Source organism: Dysidea avara, chromosome 3 (assembly GCF_963678975.1).
Source record: "Dysidea avara chromosome 3, odDysAvar1.4, whole genome shotgun sequence".
NCBI classification, from domain to species: domain Eukaryota; kingdom Metazoa; phylum Porifera; class Demospongiae; order Dictyoceratida; family Dysideidae; genus Dysidea; species Dysidea avara.
In genome coordinates, this window is record NC_089274.1 from 15308462 (window position 1) to 15323606 (window position 15145).

Below are 15145 nucleotides of genomic sequence, written 5' to 3' on the forward strand. Positions count from 1 at the left end.
GAAGGTGTATAAATGCCATATAGCACTGCTATCAGTGCTCAGGAATACCGTAACGTACTTAACTAGAAACGGAGATAGTATATCAAATATATATTCGTCGTAGGAGAGAGCATATTTTTGATACACTACCTCCATTTCTCGTTAATGCCTGGAAGGCATTCTCAGAAATCATCAGATTTCTTTTTGATGAAACTGTGGTATCTAATACAGTGACACTTCACAGGTCCATTGTAGGTTATATGGGACCATGTGAATTTCGATTATGGATATAACATACATAAGAACAACGACAAGGTGTAGCTGAGGCCAAACATAAGTGCATTTACACAAGCATGCAGATAGCTTCGATTGTGGGTACACAATTAAACACAGAAGCCAAAATGCAAGTTCATAATGATGTTTTAAGTGCACTAATGACTTACTTTACTAACCATAAAATAGTGAATATGTTTACAGTATTAATGGTCAAATCAATCAAGTGCCATGCCCAGTCCTATACATGAGTGATATCTGTGAGTGATATCTGTGAATGCTATCCCACTAGGGACCAGTGAGAAGGCTAAAGCCTGTGAATACAGGGAGTCTGAAACATGTAACTGAAATGTTGAAGAATGCAGAAAAAAATCCCAGACCCAATGGTGACTTGAAACTCATTTCTGACATTGCATGACATCACGCCAGGTGTCTACAAAACAACAATATAAAGACGAAAATACATTTAAGTGCACAAAAGTACTTACTTTACTAGCCATGAATAAACTAAAGTAGTAAATATGTTTACAACTCTAATGGTCAAATCAATTAAGTGCCACACCCGTTGCTATATATGTGATATCTCACCAGGTGTCTATAATCAATAAAATGCTAACCTGTGACCTCTTCAGTAAAACAACGAACTATCTTCTTCTCCAAGTCCACAGGTTAACTCTAGCTCAGCTTTATAGACACTCACAAGCATTCCTACAGTTTCCCACACTCACCCATATTAGTTGCAGCATGGACACATGTGATTTGCCTGAAATATATGCACTTGCACTTAGGCCTTTGACTCATCGGCCTGAGTGCAAGTGTACATTTCAGGCAAATCACTTGTGCCCATGTTATAGCTATTACATATATACTGAGTGTCCTACACAATCATCGTGGCTGAATTTAATTTGTGTGTTGTTTTGTTCATTTCTGCCACTTTGCTTGTGGCACTTACATGATACCACCATAAGCTGGATTAATCAATCCGTGTATTTAATTATCTAGTTGTTATTTTTATTACTGTAATTATAATTATAAATGTACTTTGTGTGTAATTAAGTAGCTTACAATCCATCGGTTATGTTGCTATGCACTGTTAAGGAAGTGCAACTCTAACAAATTACATGTATGTCTACCATGCTTTCTTATGTAAATTCTTGAGAGAAAGCCTCAAGCTGCTCTTCATTTTGTATGCATACAAAGGGGACATACCCCCTTTCAACACAAAGGCAAGGCTATAGTATAGCTATGCTGTTTTTCAATGACCATTTAATGCCCACACAGCTCATTGGGAAAAGCTTTCATGACTTATTCAGAAATTTGTTATACCCGTATTTCAAACTGGCATGAAAGAACTGTAATGTTTGCTTACCTAAAAATTTAATAATACTCGTAATTAGGCTCCTGAATGTTACCAGTAACCAGTATCTACAATTAGAATACACTACACTGTGACTACAGTAAAAGGATTGCTTTGTTGTAGAGAATAATAGGGTATCTCAAGATGTTTTGTCTATGTGTGACCGTATGTGCATGCATTTGCGCATGCTTGCATGTGTATGTGTGCATGTGTGCACTCATGCATGTGTCTATGCATGTGTGCGTGTGCACATAGTGTTTATGAGCTACAGCTACATGTAATACACTACAAGGTATGTGTCAATAATACGTGCTAATTACTGTCATTCAATTATTACAGGTGTGTAAACATGTTCCACACTGCTGTTGTCATTGTTATTGTTGCTTCAGTACGTATTGGGTGGTCATTAAATTGTACTGGCCGAACTTGTTTTATTGCACCTGGAAGTCATTCATTTGCTGAACAAGTTCACGAAGTTGCCGAGCATCATGGCAACAGAAATTTTACAGTAATTCTATACCAAGGAATTTACAATGCTACTAATGGAAGTCGTATGAACTTCAACAATTTTCAACATGTTACAATTACAAAGCAGTTGAATGAAGGTTTTGCTGTTATAGCGTGTCCTGCTGCTTCTCACAACTTTAACTCTATTAATGGAATAGGCATTGAGAACTCTGTAGATATTGTAATCTCAGGTTTAAACTTTACAAACTGTGGCCCTGTTTCATCAGGTTTATATATTTTAAATAATATGAACGTACTAATTGTAAACTCATCTTTTCATCGCAATACTGATAATGGACTTCAAATTGTATTTGGAAATAACATTACAATTACACACTGTGATTTCTTCTCCAATGTTGGTACACAGCCGGATAGTTTATCAGATTTGATTAACACTGATCTTAGAAGAAATAGGGGTACAGGTCTTGGATTATTTCTGAGAAGCCAAGACAGTGTTAAGATTTCAGTTGAAGGGTGTACATTTACAAACAATATTGCATACAAGACTGAAGACTACAACCCTGATGATGAAACAAGACCTTATGGGTTTATCCCTTTTGGAAATGGTGGAGGAGTTTACATACAACTTATCGGTGTTCAAAATTCTTATATCAGTATATCAAATTGTGACTTTGCTAATAACAAGGCTATTAACCAGGGAGGAGCTTTGGTTTTGCTACCTGTAAATTCTAATAATAATACTTTGGATATTTCTAAGTGCACATTTGATGGAAATAGAGTTCTTGGGTACTCCTTAAGCTCACGAAATGATACTGTTGATAGACTAAATGTGGATGATTTTATTAACAGAATTAATGCCTACTTTTCTTCTAGCAATTCGGACATAGAGTCTTTAAGTAATCTCAGTTTTAGTGACCTGCGTTCAACCGGTGGGTCTGGAGGTGCCATTTCTGTCAGTCTGTTTGGTACGGTTGAGTATAACAAGCTTTGTGTCAGAGATACGTACTTCTTAAGTAATACAGCTTTTGCTGCTGGATCTATTAGCTTTGTTGTTAATGGTTTATTGTCAACTATTAATGATGGGGTTGATTCTAATCAAGCATTTATTGACAAGTAAGTCAGTGCTTGTTTATAGAACACAGTTACATACAATATGATCATTTTCTGTATGTTTGCAGCTGTACGTTTGCTCAAAACTTTGCACTGTATGGAGCAGCAATTGGAGTTGTATCGTATGCTCGTGTTGATGTTGGCAGTCTACCAGTAAACATAAGAAACAGGTGAGATATTTATAATTATGCGTGTAATCCATCTGAGAGAAAATGTTACATGTGTGAACACCACAGTGTTGGGGGGGTAACGCGTTACTGCTTTTGTGGTAACTTAGTTATATAATTAAATATGCTATAAATGCTAGTAATATAACTCAAGTTGCTTACTTAACCTTCATACACAATAAGCGCCTCTAAAATAATTATTGTTTTGTCTTCAGTTTAACCAGTTTCTTCTCTTGAATACAAATTATAACTGAGACGTACATATTGTCCAACAATGCAATCATGTCAAGTGGAAAGGTGGTAGTTGCACGCATGACAGAAGTAACACTAAAACACCTGAACTTTTTGTGTTCTCATCAATCCCACTAGTGAATCTGATGGCGAGTGACTCCATTACCCCCTTCCTGGCAGCAGCCTTTCTTGCGATCTATCTTGTGCTGCAGCTCAGATGCTACAGTTCATGGAAGACATGTGAAGAGATCTTTACTTTACTGTTACTACTCCTGTAACCTTGTATTAACACACATTACAGCCGCAACACTTAGGAACCACACTGAAGTGTCGTTATTTGTGAGATGTCTAGATTTTAGCAGTATACACATCTGTGTATACTAGATGGGACCAGGCAATCCTAACCATAAATGCTTACCTATAAGTAAAAGTTGTAACGAGGGAAATTGATTAATTTGTCTAATATATAGTATTTTTTTAAATTGTTAATTTAAAAATGAAGTAGGGATCTATGCAATAAAAAGTAGTGAAACAATAGATGAATGATGGTATTACAGTATAGTTTAATGGGAAAGTCCCTACTTTGGCATTGAGCAAAATAATTGTTATAGCCAATGTGCCAAAGTAGGGACTTTCCCACTGAGCTATGCTGTAATACCATCATTCATCTCTTGTTTCACTACTTTTTATTGCATAGATCCTTACATTTTAAAATTAATTTAAAGTACTAGTTTGTTATTTTTTTGTTGCAGCACAGCTAGCTACAGTGACTGTTCTATTAGAAAATCATACATGGCTATTGTATTAGAGTGACTGTTGTATTAGAGATATCTCGAGTCAGCCAAGAGGTATGCAGCTAGCTAGACCAATCAGGGGTAAGGTCATCTTGTTTACTATTAAGTAAACAGCTGGATTGTTAAGAGGTGTGGTCTCCATACTCTATCGCTATTAGTCCATCTAGATCTTGAATTGATGGGCGTGGTATCGTGAACAGGATCCCAATTGCGAACTTGCAGATATTTAGCTAGTATATCTCTTATAATAGCACCAGGTCTGAAGCGCTTCTGAAATCCAGCTCTGAAATAATTTTGTGGCGTCTATATTATGTTGCTGAAAGAAAGTGTTGATACGGAAAATTAATACCTTGATATGGTTTCGTTGGATGAAGAAGACAAACAGCCTGATTGAAGATAAAAGAAAAGATAAGGCACTGAGGGCCTACATTTGTCAGAACCCCAAAAAGCACATCCCACTGGTGTGTGGTGTAAAATGGTGGTTGTGCACTGCTTTGTTTGGCTTCTAGCCTTGCAACTGTGGTCAGTGAGGCAGTGATACTAAATTCAAGTTTTGGCATTTAAAAAAATTCTATATCCAGCCACCTGTAAGTGTTTTGTTATATTTAATACTGTTTTGTACATTATATGGACTAGTACTATTCCATAAAGGTGATTTCGTCACATAAAATGTTGCTAGGATGATTTTAAAGGCAGAATTTTGGGTGGCACGTGAAATTTGGGCGATCCCTACTTAAACGGTACTACCGTACCGTTTAATATACACAGGCACAAATGCCGCAGACACGATTGCGAGTGCATATATAATATATCGGGCAACTACTATATTCCACTTGGGTGACTTACCTGCAAGTGTGGGGAACTGCAAGCATGACTTAACGAGTGTATTCATATTGTAACATGTGAATTTCAATTGTGGCTAACCTACGTAAGAATAACAACAAGGTGTTACTTAAGCCAAATATATGTGTACCAACATGAGCATGCAGAAAGCTTTGATTGTGGGTGCATAATTTAGCACATAACCAAAACGCAAGCTCATAATGATGTTTTAAGTGTTCCAAAACACTTGCTTTACTTGCCATGAAAGTCGTGAATATCAACGTTGAAACCGGGTCACTTCTGCTGACCCGGATGACCCACTGACCCGGATAGCAATCCGGGTCAGACCCGGATAGCAATCCGGGTCAGACCCGGATTTGACCCGGATGTGACCCGGATTAATTAAAGCCGAGACATGTTTCGGCTAGTCTCGAGTGAGCGAACGAGTCTACATTTTGAGCGTTCGAATCGTGTTGAGTAAATATTGCAACTTCAGCCTAGTTGTAGGTTGAAGACCAAAAAAAAAAAAAAAAAAAAAAAAAACGGTCTTCACCTACTGACAATAGCTACTCCTCACCATAGATACCCTCAGTTTCGTGCTACATACTGCACTTACTAACAAATGGGCGTGACTGAGCATATGTTGGTAATGCGATAAGTGGGCGTGGCTCACGAAAGAGCTACGCGATAGCGTTTATAAGTTCCACGTCGTCAAACGAACAATTTCGTTTCTCACGTGATCCAATCCGGGTCAGACCCGGATAAATTGTAAACCGGGTCAGACCCGGATGACCCGGAGAAAATGTGACCCGGATGACCCGGATGACCCGACCCGGTTTCAACGCTGGTGAATATACATTCACAATGCTAATAGCTAAATCACAAACCTGTGACTTCTTCATTCAATAAAAGAATGAACTACCTTCGTTTCCAAGTCCACTGCTTAACTCTGACTCAACTTTACATCATCCACAAAACTAAAACCTACAATTGAACCCATAAAGTATCACTATATTGTGGATAACAAAACTTCATTGTTGAAAGAAATGTGATTTCTGGGAATGTATTAATTAGATCAAAAATATACTCCCTCCTACAAGGGATAAATTTTGATATACTAACTCTGTTTCTTGTTACTACATTCCTGAGCACTGTTAGCAGTGCTGTACATGGTATTTATGCACCTTCTCTTCCCTTTGAAACGAGGGCAAAAGTTGCATATCTAACTTTATGAACACTTCCTTGATTCTAACCTTGTTCATTATATGTGTGTTTTAAAGTAATGATGAATGAATTATGATTATCACTTGCATAGCAAACCTTGCCATCGTGTGTGTGTGTGTGTGTTTTAATGTGTAGCAAATTCTCAAGTAACAGAAACCTAAGAGGCTCAGTGCCACTAACATTCTCAAAGCGTTTTGGAATTCTTGGCACTATACTTGGGCTTCGTTTTCCAGTGAGCTTCAGTGGTAGAAATATATTCCAATCTAATATTGGTGGTGGTTTGAATATGAATCATGCCAGGGTCACTGTACAAGGAGAAATGGAGTTGTCTGATCACAGTGGTGCTACACTTGGTGGTGCCATGAGACTTGGAGAGCTCACTTTGGTTAGTAGAAGCTTGTTATATGTGCTATGTGCTGCTTGATAGCAGTGTGTACTACTTGACAGAATTGTGCTAGAATGAATCTTTAGCTATCTCAGCACTATGGTTTCTTTCCCCCCCCCCCCCTTTTTTTTGATAAATTACCAAAATACATAGGCAGTAGTGAACTTCTCTTGAAGGCACACTGATACTAAAACACACTTATATACATGCTTATATACTAAAACACATCTACATAAATACTAGTGTACTTTGTGGTCTAATTTTGTTCACAGATGCACTTGTTACCTGGTGCTAAGCTGGCATTTGTTAACAATACTGCTTCACAGCTGGGCGGAGCCATTGCTGTAGAAAATTTTAGAGGTGGAAATCACACTACACTGATCTTAAATAACAACTGTTTCATCCAGTATAACATTGGCGGTGAAAATGAGAATCAGCCAAGCAAATGGAATGTAAGTGATACGTAGTTATGACTTTGTTTAATGCATACATACTCTAGGGTGCTGTACTATGGCACTGCTCAAGCGTAATGTCGCACTCGCTCGCACGTGCAACTTTGCTTGAGATTTTTAATAATTGCTAATTAAGGGCATGGCAACTGTTTCGCTCACGAGACAATGTGCCAGCTGTTTCGCTTATGAGAATTGCGAGTGAAATGGTTGCCATGCCCCTTAATTAGCGATTTTTAAAATCACGAGCAAAGTTGCGCGTGCGAGCTAGTGCGACGTTGTGCTTGGGCAGTACCATATAGTGATGAGGTTGATCATCTGTCATTAAATGTCTCATGATCTCAAAGAAAAGTTTAGCTAATTCAACCAGGATACCTCAGTATTGATATAAAGTATTCTAATGTACAAATTAATATACGTACAGTTCCTACAGCACTCGTTTCAGATGCCCATCACTTTATATGGCTAAGAAACAAACCATACTTTATTATTATTATTATTATTATTATAATGCTTTACAGTGTACGATACAAATAGGGATATGATTACAAAGACGGAAATTAGTTAGGAATACACTGAAGGTCTACTAGCATAGCTAGTAGCCTAAAAAGTTTAAAACTAAAAGTAGGTGTAATTACAATTAATTATATAGGGGTGTGTGCGGTGTATGCATACATTTACAGCAAGGACATGAGTAATGATATGTACAAGGGTTAGAAGAATCAAAATTTTCTAAGAAGTGATTATAAAATATTGATTTTAGTTGACGTTTGAGAGAAGCAACTGAAGATTCAATGTTTAACGGGGGAAGAGAATTCCACAAACGAGGTAGTCTACAAAAATAAAAATGTCTGTCACGGTTGTTAAATTGTCTAACATGTTGTAATTTATTGTGGGTAGAAGATCTGGTTGAACTGCAGGAGAAAATCACGAAGTCAGTAATGTTGAAATTTGCAGTAGGATTCTTGAGACTTTTAATAAAAAATAAAATATCAGCTAGTTCATATCTCATCATCAATGGAAGTACATTTAAGGTAATTAAACGAGACTTATAATCAGAATCGTAATCATTTAGAATAAACTTTGTAGCGCGTCTTTGAACCCTTTCAAAGGAAGTAATATCTTTAGTTAACTGTGGTCTCCAGAGTTGTGAACAGTAGGTTAACTGAGAGCAAACAAGCGTCAAATATAGTTGTTTCTTAGTTGTAATGGAGTGAAAGGCACCAAATGTGCGCCTCAGGAGTCCTAACATCTTGTAGGCCTTAGCGACTATAGTATTGTGATGGTGAGTCCATGAAAGGTCACTACTGATGTAAATACCTAGATCTTTCTGAGAAGTGACAATGTTTATGGATGAGCTGTTGGGGGATTCATAGGTGAATTCATGAACCAAATACGATGAGAATAATCGGAGTAAAAATGTTTTATCATAATTAATGAAAAGGTTCCAATGTGAGCTCCAGGTAATAAATGAGCAGAGGTCTTCTTGGAGGGATTTATTGTCCTGAAGAGAGTTAATAATTTTGGTAAGCTTGGCGTCGTCTGCAAATAAGAATAACTTTGAGAAAGATATATATTGAGATATGTCATTAATATAAGCAATGAAGAACAATGGTCCCAAAATGCTTCCCTGCGGTACCCCAGATGTGACAGGAAGGTAGCCAGATAAGTTGTTATTTATGGATACACATTGCTTCCTCCCAGTAAGATATTCCTCAATCCACTTCCAAATATTACCAGTAATTCCCAGACTATAAAGTTTAAAAAGCAGTTCTTTGTGTGGAACACTGTCGAACGCTTTACGGAAATCTAAATAAATGACATCAACACATGCTTTAGGAGTGGAGGTAATAAAATTGAGAAATAGCAGTTGTTGAAGACAAGAACGGTTAGGAAGAAAGCCAAATTGAGCCGGAGAGATTGACGAAACAACAAAATCACTGATCTTATCATACACAAGTCGTTCTAGTACTTTGGACACACAACATAATAAGGAAATCGGTCGGTAATTTCGGATACATTGTTTGTCGCCACTCTTGTAAGTAGGTACAATTTGATGTATTTTCCATTCTTGTGGAATACTGTGATTCCCCAAACTTTGGGTGAAAAGATGATGTAGAGGGATACTTCTCCTGTATGTGACAAAAGAACTTCATAACAACAATATCAAACCATGTTTGGTTGTGCAGTCACACTTAGCAATATGTCATGGGGGCTACAACATGTAGCCAACCTCCTCTGTTGTCTCCTGTATGTATAGCAGAGGGGGTAATACATGCATTGTGTGCCACGTATTTAATTGCATATTGGTATTCATGTGAGTCCAAACAATTGCAGTATAAAATCAGCTATGCAGTTCACTGGGGCTCAGTAGATATTTAGGTAGTACTTAATTTAATCTTCAAGGAAGTCTACATGTACTTGTGCCCCTTGATAAGTGTGCAAAACGTTGTTAAGGTTTTATATGCATTTACCACTAGAGCAATCAGACAAACATTTTAAACAAGGCACACCTGGTTTCCTCCAATTGGTTTGGCAAAAATTGTGTGGCTGCATGTATACATGTCTGGCCAAAACCCACGTGAGCAAACAGGCTTTGATCTACAGAAAATATACCTTCTTTCAATGAATAAAGGCTGTTTACGTACTGTATTAAAGCTTAACTTTCTGTTTTCGTTGTGTTTACTCGAAGGAGGTGTGGCTGGTAACTGTATGAAACCATGTGAAACAATTCACTAGGGACTATAACGATACTTCTGTGCTTAATTTGTGGTAAGTGGTTTGCTCAAGTTACGCTTCCTTAGCAATGCATAGCAATGTAATTGATGAATTATAAAATAATTGGTGAATTACAAAATATGTTTAATTTTATTGTACTGCATGTATTGTTACAAAACAAGGCAAAAAAAAAACAGAGCTATAGCATGCTGTATGGTTAATTTAATTCAAGAGATAGTAATTAATGGGGACTTGGTCTTTAGAATCAGCACAGCATCAACTTGTTTATTTCCAGGGTATTTACCTCTTTGTAGTGTTAATGGAGTTCCAACATCATCATCATACAGTATGATAGTGCGGATCAAGAAGGTTTGGGCTTTTCCACCTTAAGATATAACAAAGCCCAAAAGAACCTTCAGGACAACCTGAAACTTTTCCAGTAGGTTGCTAAAATTATTTGGTGGAATGTTCTGCTGGCTGACTGACTGATTGACTGATGTCTTCAGACAAGCATCACTCAATAACGGCTAAGGCTATGGGTTAGATTTTTTCACTATTTGACGCCGCTTCAACTCAACAGGTACTTTTTGGCATACCGCAGTACGTACGGTTACTTACCTGTGTGTCCCATTGATCTCTGCTGGTAGAGCAAGGTGTGAGCTACATGATGGCTTCCCTACATTTGTTTAAATGGGAATCATCCCAGTTTCCTGTTGTTACTGGATTGATTGCAGAAAATGAAGCGTAATGGCCACTTCACTATATCAGTAATTGATATTGGGGCGTGCATTCAGATGAAAACAATAAACCTGGTGCCATTCTTTCTTCTAATGCAATATGCGCAGATTCACCAGTCATAATAATGTTATGTAAACAAACAAGTACAAGGAAAAATTAGAATAAGTTCAATTAAGGGATCAAAGAATTAAAAAGTAGTGAAACAAGGGAGGTCACCTACATCTGAAGATATGCTAGTGACCTCTCTATAGTTTCACTGCTTTCTATTGCTGTGATTCTGTGCAAATTTAACTGTATAAAATGAATCCTGTAGCTTTTTTGATCATGCCCCTACAATCAAGCGAGCTATACTACCAAGAACTGAAATAGAGATAAATGTGTACTAGAGTAGTTTTAGGTGTAGGACAGGTATTTAAGACTGAGCTTGTGAAGGATGAATGTAATTGCATAATATCTAATGTCTTGTCTTCAAAGTAATATTTAAAATTATTGATGCTCTATATACATAGGCTAGTTTTGTATTTGACCACAATAATGTGACAAGCAGCAATGGACAAGGTGAAGCTTTCTTTGCTGATGATATTAGCCAGTGTGTTCTGGGTCAACGTGTTGCTAAGACTAATGCTAGTGAAGTGTTTGACTTATCAATATTTTCAGAAAGATCTGTTTTTGATTTCAGGTAAGTAAAGCCAACGTTTTGCGTAGGAATTAGTTACATTGTGTGATAATATTATATAGCAAGAACAATGATGCTGAAATGAATAGTCCACCATTTGAAACAGATCCACGTATACTCATTGTGGTACGTACATTTAGTTATATGCACTTAATTTCAGTCAGTGATACATGTTAGTGGGTGTTGCTAATGGATAATTTTTCCCAAAGATGGTGACTATGAGAATGTTTCCTGTGGGCTCACAATTGCATGTGTCTATCTTTACCTAGGAGAATGACACGCTTTCAGCCTCCCTTGGTGAGAATTTCTTCTTGAACATATATGCTGAGGATCAGAGTGGAAACAAGCAAGATGGAGTCTATTTGTATCCTGCCAGCCTAACAGCCGGCCCATCTAATGAACTCCGTATACATTTGGATAATGATGATACAGTCACCCCGGCATTTGGTGTTGTAAGAAATGTTACAACGCAAAAGGCAACATTAGTGATGCATAATGCTAAGCAAATACAAAATAATTGTCGTAAAAATCATAATAATTCTTATAAACTTTCATTCAAATTTTCATTAAACCTCACTGATTCTTCTAAAGGAATAGTGGTAGGTTATACTATACAATATTCATGTACTGTTAGACATTCTTCATATGTATAGGTTAGTGTGACAGTAGTGACTGTAAACATACAGTGCTGTCATGTCGGATATGTATACAACAGTACCACTGGAGAGTGTGTCTCCATATACAGCAGAAACAATGATATCATTTTAGGACCAGAGAGGATAAGTAACAAATACGTTTACATTCGTGTAAGTAGTGTATGCATTAAGGGCCAACCATCCTATGTACGTAAAAATACAGATTAGTAATGCTTTATGTTTAATAGTTGCAATAACTTAGTTCTTATACTTGTTCAGTACCAGTACACCTTCATTGCATTGGAATCACTTATTCACAACTCATTACACTGGTATAATATCATTTATTGTAGTGCTGCACTAACTGTGAAGTTTTAAAACAAATTACCAGTTGCCAGTGCACATTCTTATACAATTCAATAATATCATAAGTTTATAGAATTTGAAGTAATAAATGTTCTATATTTATACAGCCTGACTATTATGGAGGATTTGATTCAGATAATGGATACTTTGAGACAGCAAGAATTCCACCACCTTATCATATCTGTACCTATGTTAAACTTGGTGAAAGGGAAGGAAGGTTACCAGGATGTGTAGTAATGGATGATGATCCTGATCAACAGTGTAACCAGGGAAGAACTGGTAATCTAGTTATGAAATATGTAGTGGCAAAGTTTATTGAACTTTAATTTAATTTTTGTTATACAAGACTCAAATATGAGTGTAGTACATATCAAGTTAACGTACACTTAACTAACAATAAGTACCAACAGTGGCTACCATATCTAGACATTTAGAGTCCCAGACATTTAAGTAGCCAAACCCTATTTGCTCATCATCTCCCAATCAGTGTACACATGCAAACAATACTAATCATTCAGCCTGGTGGGTTACAGCATGTATACTGTGTATATTCCTAATAAATCAGATCAGCATGCCTCTAATCAAAGTGCACAAGGTCATGTCTTTTATGCAGAATAGTTTGAAAAAACCATCATATTGTAACAGAATTTACATATACACCACTTTGTACCAGCCTTTGCATTTAATGACTGCACAATAATCTTGTAGGGTTTCTGTGTGGAAAATGTTCACATGATAACAATCATGGGAGTGCTCTCAACCTTGCTGAGTGTGTATCATGTGACGCATGGAATATTGTGGTGTTTGTTCTAATCTGTGAGTTTCACCAGCTGTATACACCTAATTTATGTATGCAAATGTGCAGTTTCAATGTTTGGATATCAATGTCCTTAGTAGGAAGGAAACATACTTTTTGCAACTAGGAGTTTAATAGTACCTTATGTTTTTAAATGTTGGATGCATGCATGAAGTTGTTGTTTTTTTCTTAGGCATTATAATCATACTAGTCTCTATGGCAATCATTCACTTCAACATTGGTCTACCGAATGCATTAAAAGGATTCCTTTTCTTTATTCAGGTATGCATATTCGTGATATAATATTATGTGTGTTGCTCTGATTGTATGTAGGTTTCAGGGTATGTTTACAGAGCTAACAGCGGACTACAATGGGTAATATGAAATTTATATGATAACTTCATTGGAAAATACATTGTGATGTTTTTTAGCATTTCTACTTATCAAGGTTTTTTGGTTTCAGTCTCTTCTTTCCATTGTGTATTTCATCAAGCTTAGACACAGTGGAAGTTGCCATGCTTGGCTTTGTACCACCAGCACTCATGGCAATGTGTGCATTTATATACATTTTCCTGTAAGTGAATTTGTCATTCTGTATGACACCACTGGATGTCTGTAATTTTGTTATATAGTGCAAAATTTTCACAATACTTGAGTGAAAGAAAGACAGTTGATGGCATTTGGTTTTTGGTTCTCATCACTTATGTCTACACTGCTGATACTTGTTTGAATTTATTGAGATGTGTTCAAGTGTATGAGCCCATTGAGTTTAAAGGAAAAAGAGTGAGTAGGTATAAAAATTGTACTTTTGGAATGAACTGTAACAGGTGTACTACTTTGATGGAGGACTGCAATGTTTCCATGGAAAACATCTTGCATATGGAGTGATAGCAATACTTGTATCAGTACTGGTATTGATACCATTTACTTCATATGTACTTGCAATAAGCTTTAATTTAATCGAAGTGAGTCTATCACAGCACACATCCATTAGCTATTAGATATTTTTAAACATAGAAAGCTGGTCCTTTACGAGATGTTATAAGCTTTGGAATTAAAGTCAAATGTCACTGGTGGAGTGGCTTTGACTTACTTAGAAGATTATTGTTTTTCCTTGTCTACCTTATATTTGAAAATTTCAGGAGTGAATATACTCAAGTAAGTTTGTCAAAACATGGTGTATCTATATGCTGTATCTATATGCTGTATAATTATTTCACCTACTAACATGCATTAGTTGCACAAAATGTACCTACACACATATATATATATATTGTGGTCTGCAGTTTGCTCTAACATTGGCTGCCATACTGATATTGGTGATAACCTCAAGAGTATGCCCCTATACTAAACAATGGGTAAACTTTGTAGAATGTTCAATACTGTTGGATCTCATTCTTATTACTGCGTACTTTCTGGATAATGATCAACTTCTGAGTACCAGCAACAATGATGCTGCCATCATTCTTCTTGTCCTTCCATTTGTTTATTTTCTAATGTATATTTCTATCAAAATAGTCATGCTGTGCGGGTAAGTATATGATATAATATTGATGGACAATTGTTGAATGCATATTATCATTATAGGAAAAGACTGTTAAGCATCAGTGATAAGTATTATGGATCTGGGAGCTTGTCTGATTTATTATTGAGTTGCTGGAGTGCATTATTACACAAGAAGAAAACTACCCAACGTACTTTTCCACTGATAGTAAATGAAGATTTGGTGTACTCTCAGTTTCGTGATGAACTGGATGAATTTGTCACTGTTAAAGATTAATCATAAAGACTACACTTGCATAGATTCATAAATGTTTCTATTGTGTGTATTTTCTCATGGTGTAAGTATGATTTGTTGAGCGTCTTAGCGCGAGGCACAGTTTGAACCTTCTGTATTGATTGATTGATTTATTTTTTATTTATAAATAAATGTGTTTATCTGCAAGGAAGTACATGA

General features: G+C 36.5%; 1 protein-coding gene across 2 annotated transcripts in view; it reads left to right on the forward strand.

Moving 5' to 3' along the window:
• LOC136249561 (uncharacterized) overlaps positions 1 to 15133 on the forward strand; it is a 16585-nt gene extending 1452 nt beyond the window's left edge. For both annotated transcript variants that reach the window (XM_066041605.1, XM_066041604.1), the window contains exons 2-19: positions 1949 to 3190; positions 3256 to 3357; positions 6561 to 6810; positions 7083 to 7262; positions 11225 to 11394; positions 11454 to 11517; positions 11661 to 11990; positions 12045 to 12197; positions 12500 to 12671; positions 13101 to 13208; positions 13382 to 13470; positions 13522 to 13563; positions 13620 to 13762; positions 13821 to 13971; positions 14016 to 14153; positions 14206 to 14346; positions 14475 to 14719; positions 14776 to 15133. In XM_066041605.1, coding sequence (XP_065897677.1) covers positions 1959 to 3190; positions 3256 to 3357; positions 6561 to 6810; positions 7083 to 7262; positions 11225 to 11394; positions 11454 to 11517; positions 11661 to 11990; positions 12045 to 12197; positions 12500 to 12671; positions 13101 to 13208; positions 13382 to 13470; positions 13522 to 13563; positions 13620 to 13762; positions 13821 to 13971; positions 14016 to 14153; positions 14206 to 14346; positions 14475 to 14719; positions 14776 to 14968 — 3903 coding nt within the window. In that variant the 5' untranslated portion in view covers positions 1949 to 1958 and the 3' untranslated portion in view covers positions 14969 to 15133. The remainder of the gene's footprint in view (positions 1 to 1948; positions 3191 to 3255; positions 3358 to 6560; positions 6811 to 7082; positions 7263 to 11224; positions 11395 to 11453; positions 11518 to 11660; positions 11991 to 12044; positions 12198 to 12499; positions 12672 to 13100; positions 13209 to 13381; positions 13471 to 13521; positions 13564 to 13619; positions 13763 to 13820; positions 13972 to 14015; positions 14154 to 14205; positions 14347 to 14474; positions 14720 to 14775) is intronic.
• The last annotated feature ends 12 nt before the right edge of the window (positions 15134 to 15145 follow it).